Source organism: Thermobia domestica, chromosome 11 (genome assembly GCF_964235325.1).
Source record: "Thermobia domestica chromosome 11, izTheDome1.hap1.1, whole genome shotgun sequence".
Classification (NCBI taxonomy): Eukaryota; Metazoa; Arthropoda; class Insecta; order Zygentoma; family Lepismatidae; genus Thermobia; species Thermobia domestica.
Genome location: NC_137464.1, coordinates 208,474,141 through 208,480,200, shown reverse-complemented (window position 1 = coordinate 208,480,200; position 6,060 = coordinate 208,474,141). Strand labels below are relative to the sequence as shown.

At 36.6% G+C, this 6,060-nt stretch overlaps 1 protein-coding gene across 1 annotated transcript; it reads left to right on the top strand.

The window, feature by feature from the left end:
• The first annotated feature begins 610 nt into the window (after positions 1-610).
• LOC145663734 (uncharacterized) lies at positions 611-5,145 on the top strand. Its single transcript, XM_081729813.1, has 2 exons — positions 611-1,396; positions 4,029-5,145. Exon 2 carries the CDS (start codon positions 4,286-4,288, stop codon positions 5,069-5,071), a length of 786 nt encoding a protein of 261 aa, XP_081585939.1. The 5' UTR covers positions 611-1,396; positions 4,029-4,285; the 3' UTR covers positions 5,072-5,145.
• The last annotated feature ends 915 nt before the right edge of the window (positions 5,146-6,060 follow it).

The window sequence follows — 6,060 nt, the reverse complement described above, 5'->3', positions numbered from 1 at the left end:
AGAAACAATCCGTCACAAAGTCTCTAATTTATATTGTGTTGCAGCAAGCATACAACGACCAGGTTCATTCGGCGCGGGGATTGGAGCGGGAATCTCCTTTTCCCTGCTGTGCTTCTGCAACACAGCATGGTTTCTAGTGAACGAGAAGGCTTCTTGCGCTAAATAAGTGTAACGTTCCTCTTTGAGCGTTACATTTTCTCAAAGAGAATATTTGCGGAAATGTTAATTAGCTCTCAGTTAACGTTATTTCTTTCTATATTTTCTCAATTCTCGACTCTCATGAAGGATTCAAGATGGTCGACAATTAGACTAATGTGTGTAGTTATAGTATGCTACTTTCTTCGTATGTCTATGTTTTACGTTGAGCGGCTTTGGGAATAGCTCTGACTGGTTGAAATAATTTCGAATTTCGTGTTTCATGTAAATGGAAGGATTATTATGAACATATATATATAAATGTTCATTCATATAATTTTCATTTCCCCTTAGTTATATCTGTATTATTATTAAAGTTGTCATTTCCGTATTATGTTTTGATGCGCAGTATGGAATGACCAATTAGGAGCGAGCAGGCCGTGGAGCGTGCCCCTCCTTCGACTTAGCTTCTTTGTACTGAAAAGAACATGGCGGAGGTGTAGAGGGAAGAACAAATGTCCATGCCTTTGGACATAGAATTTCTACGAAGTACGCAGTAAACGACTGCCCTTTCAGTATTAATGTAATCTTAAGTTTTGTTGTGGTCGAACATTATGTCAGAGGAACGAATATCTAGTGCATTATGAAGGTTTCATATAAAACTTGCTCGGCGTGTGTGTGTCTGACGTATTACTGGGATTGGTGCAATACTTGTGAATCACTGCTGTGATAAGATCTGGAGTCTAATAGCCTTTCTTTATTGTCTCCAAACCACATTCGATTACGTATGGCTTCGTCCTCTTGAAGTTGGGAATCCTCGTCTCCTGACACAACGATTCATTGTCATCAGATCTTCTTAGTAAGGGACTTCATCCCATGTCACCGGTTATCGGTCATACCTGTTACTGTGGAATTTAAACGTTCCTGGACTGCCAATGGACAAACGGTTCTCATCCAATTTTGTTGAAGTTTCTTGAGTGATCCGTCGCCTATTCACTTACCAACAGTGTTGTGGCAACTTTGCAGCGAACTTCTGTCTACCCGAGCAGTGGTGGAAGGGTGTTTGCTTGGAATCAACTAAGGAGACGTTACCCTCTGGTCAATCTGTGCCGAATGGTGGTTGTGATTGCTGTATGGTGAGATGTTGGAGAAGTCGTCGGGACTTGTCGCCGCCCTGGAACATTGTTGCGCAATGTTTCTGCAGTGTTCCTACTAGTGAAGTGAAAGTAAGGTTTGGTAAGCTCTGGTAGCTGGTTTACAGGTAATTATGTCTACTATTCTTTATTCCGTCTTGTGAAGAAACTGATACCGTCCAGGAGGTTGTGAAAGAAATTTGTCCACCGTTTATAATCTGTCCAAATCGTTTTCTAATCACAATATTTAATGTCATATTAATATTTTCGTGTGTTCCTTCTACTGATACGATCGTTTATAAACAAACAATAATATACATTCAATAATTCTTGATTTCAGTGCTTTCATATTGTCTGCGTCAGTTTACAATGTCTATAATATTGTCTAAAGTGAGTTCTGTCCGTAACATGTCCGAGTAAACGAAAGTGAGTCTCTATCCAGTAAATCGAATCATACGCCGGCGGGGTAGTCTGATATCAACACCGTTCCTTTCTTGCTCTGAATAAATCATTCCCTAGAGATGTTTAGATGTATAACGTATCACTCGATACCATCTAGCTCATGTTCGCCCAGTAGTGGGCATTCCGTATTGTCTATTTCTAAGGTGCTTTATTTGACAAAGTGAAGTAAGCCTAGCGATGGCTAGTTTATGTCTATCTAGTAACGGGTATTCCGTATTGTCTATTAATGTCTATATCTATATATTCCACAATCTAAGTATTAAGTCGCCACACCACAAAAATTTGCATTAAATCCTCGAGTTGTTTTCATGTCATGTTTAGCTATAATGCTGCTCACTAGATCAGTGATGTACGTCGAGATGGTGGGTGTACGATACCGCTCGTACTTTGATGCGAAAGTGTCAGAAGTTGAGTTAAATTTCACTAGCTGGTCTTGTATTCCCCATAATGTGCTACAGAATGTATTGTTATTACCGCCGCTGTTAATTGTAAATTATGTTGAGGGAAATGCCTTCTTAACAGTTGGATGCGGACAAAGTGGAGAAGTTATGTACGTAAAGGGGGAAGGTCAATCGACACAGCCGTAGGTCTACTCTTCTCTGTAGTGAGATGTTTACGAGCAGTAATGTAATTGGTAAATTTCCCTTTGGTGAAGTAGCCTACCGAGAATTTTGTGCTAATGTCTAGAAAAATGTAAACATCTCTTACTGTTACTACAGTACTGTTTAACTTCTACTGTTACTTACCTTTGAGTTGTGTTGGTGTTAAAGGTTTGAGAAATTTAAACGGAATACAAAGATTTTTTTTCTTTCTTTTTCCTGAATCTAGCTGTCCATGATTTTAATTGTTAATGGGAGTTTAGTATTATACGTTATTACAACGAAAGTTAAATAAACCGAGTTGCAAGATATGTGGTGTTGTCCTAAACGATTTTTTTCCATCTCTCTTCCTCAGCATCGACGATGCCATTAGTGTACAAGAATCTGGAGTAAGTAGCGTTGTGTTTACTGGCCTATGAACTATAGCGTAAGAAGGAATAACGGCGACCCAAAATTTTTCTTTTTTTTCCTTTTCCTTTCTTTCCTTCATTCCCCGAATATCAGCTACGGATACAATTCAAGGTAATGAAAGTGTTGCTTTTCGAGTTGGCTACCCAGCCATAGAATTGGACTAGCGTAAATGGTACCTTTTCAAGTTGGCAACACTATCCAGGATTTTTAGGGGAAATAGCGCTTTTCATAAGATTTCTGGATTTTATTTCACTACCAATTAACAAATGGAATTTGATTTTATGTATTCATATTTTTAAATTACGGTACTATACTGAAGGAAACAAATATAATTAATACTAAAAAAGAAGAAAGAAAAAGTGATTTTGGAATTACAAAATAAGAATAAAAATATGTACTAGAGGAGAAAACAAAGTAAACAGGCATTTACAAGTTAATTTTTAGCTTATATAGATAAGGAAGGCTTCTTGTACAGTAATTTGTGAAACAAATATTAATAAGTCAATATATAGAATCCCCTCTTTGTGGATAGTATTTTAGTATATACTTATTACTTTTATAAAATAAGTGTATTTTATACTCTTGATAACTCTCCACATAAAACTGTTTGATGGGAAACATCACATGGAATTAGTTATTAGATTTAATTGTAGCTATTCTGTGTGTGCTCTAATTCTGTAAATAGCCTACAAGTTCTGAACGAATACTATACCATGACTTCTGCAAATAATATAATAATAATAATAAAAACATTGACGGAATATTGTTTACATTCTGAATCCTGAAAATACTAGCTATTGTGCACACCAGTTAAAATTAAGACAAGCCTCTGCTTACTTTTCCTTACTTGTGTTCTTTTGGAAGTCTCTACAAATTAATTAAATCATATTAATGTGTATAAAATGCAAAAGTAGAACTCACTTCTTCAAAAAGAAATGAGGGAACATTCCATCCTTATTTCTGTATATCACGTCCCAGTACTCCTCGGCAATTTATACGTTTGATGCTTTAATCAAGTCACAATTCTACCAAAATACAGTACATTAACAGCATTAAATTCCCAAGAACATATCTAACCGATTTAGTTTAATATTAAGAAACTCCTTTAAATTATCTATAACCCAATTAACATGAAGTACTTTATTGAAAATAAGAAAATAAGTTCTGGCATTTTTCTATATACTGAATGTTCATTTATTTCTCTGTCATCAATTTACAGTTTCTTTACTTTTAATATTGATTGCTTTTAATTACATTATTAGAAAAATGTTAATCAATCTTATTCCAGACCCATATTCCACTTACTCATATAAGCATCATAGACTATAACTACTCCAACCAATAGAACGGCATATAATCCAGAAGAAGCAATCCTATTGGTCGAATTTTGTTTTCCTTTCCCGAAAGTGCAACTTTTGCTAAAGCTGCTTCCCCCTCTGCAATCTCTAACTTTATAAAAGGTGTGACAATTTGATATGTCACACTTTGTGTTGAATAATTGTGGTGTTGTGTCGTGTCCAGAAAGTTATTGGTGTGTGAGTTGCAATGGAGAACAAGAAGCAAGTGTTTGAATTATTACATCCCGACTGGCAGCATTATCCTCACAATAATAACTTCGGATGGAGTGAAAATCATGAAAAGTTGTATGGGATACTGGTATCTAAAGTGTCAGCAGGGATAATACCGTCTCCATATTACAAGACAAGTTTAGAACATAAACATTTCTCTCTTATTGCTAATCGTTTTGGTTCTACATTTCTACCAGGTCCTAAGTTATGTGACGAGTTACTTAGGGAGTTAGACAACAACATTGATTCTGTCACTTCTTTGTTAGACAGTGTTTCGATTAGTGATCAGAATTTAGTGCGTAATGACTGTACTATAATTGTGGAAAATATTCCTGAGAATCTGAGATTGGTGGAGGTTAAGGTTTCTGTGAAAGGTGCCAGGAATCAGTTGTCAAGTGATAATATTGCTGAGAGTGATTTGCGGTCTGGACTTGAAGAACGGCCTCATGGTGTTTCCAGGAGGTTTGAAAGCAGATACTTCAGGGCACGTCGTGCTTTCTCTAGAAGATGTAGGTTTACTAGTGGTGCATGGCGGCCTATTTCATGCTTTTCATGTGGTCTTCCTGGACATGTTTCGCTGGTGTGTCCATCCTCGTTTAGTAGTGAGGAAGGTTCAGTTCTTGAAGATGAATGGTGCAGCTACTGTTTCACCCGTGGACATGAAGAATCCAACTGCTACAGGTCTTCACCATGTGATTTATGTGGAGAGAATGTCTTCTACCTTGGACGTGCTCTTCATCAGCCATGTTCCTGCTTGAAGTGAAATTTGATGGTAAGTTTTATTGAAGGTTTATTTTAAACTAATTAAAGTTCACTGTTAGATGATATAATGCAATGTGATTGACATACAACAGGCGACACTGTCTCCAAAGAGGGATGGATAACATAAATTGTTTCTGCACTGCTCGTTTCATGTAGTGCGAGACAGTGTCGCATGGTGAATTTTATCATGAGATGCGGTGTATTCATATGGTTTCATGATCGTAGTATACATATGTTAATATGGAAAATGATTGTTTTCTCATAATATCTTGTTTTAGTGAAGTGTGTGGATTAAGACCTCGAAATCCTCCCTTTGCACCCGTCTCAAAACAATTAACCTACATTGTCGTGATTATTAAAATATTCCTTTCTAACCAGTTTTCTCTTAGCATTAGTTGTTTTATATCATTCTGATTTAATATTTGTTATTTAATCTAGTGCCGTGTACAGTGGAGTATGCGTGAAGGGGTTGGGGTTAAGAGTCCCTTTGAGCAGCATATGGGAAAATGAATATTTACTGTATTACAGTAAATAGTAAATCGTTTTTGTTCTTGAATATATTAGAGTCAAGTGGTTGACCCCGTTGTTCGTTCTGCGTACAGCACTGGGCATGTACACTCATGTCCAAAATTGTTGTCGCATGTCTATAGATATGCTGTAGGAACAGTGGCGTATTTACGATTTTGTTTCGGGAGGGGGGGCTTTGACTGAAAATGTGAAAATTCTGCAAGATATTTAATATACTTTACTATAGTGAGTATGATTTTTGGAGGTTAAGCCTGAAGCCCCCCTACATACGCCACTGTGAAGGAATATAATTTGATAACGAATTCGCCCAGTATTTCTTATAATGTTCGTATGTGTACAATCAGCAAAGACGTGTATCTGCTACATTTCATGTCAAAAGAGCAGTAAATAAGAACAATGAAATGAAAAGGACATTTCTTGTCCATTTAACAACATTTTGTTTTACTCATTCTAATTTTCGTA

What these genes read in the sequence shown, in the direction of transcription:
- LOC145663734 (XM_081729813.1), top strand. Translation starts at nt 4,286, where the DNA reads ATGGAGAACAAGAAGCAAGTGTTTGAATTATTACATCCCGACTGGCAG.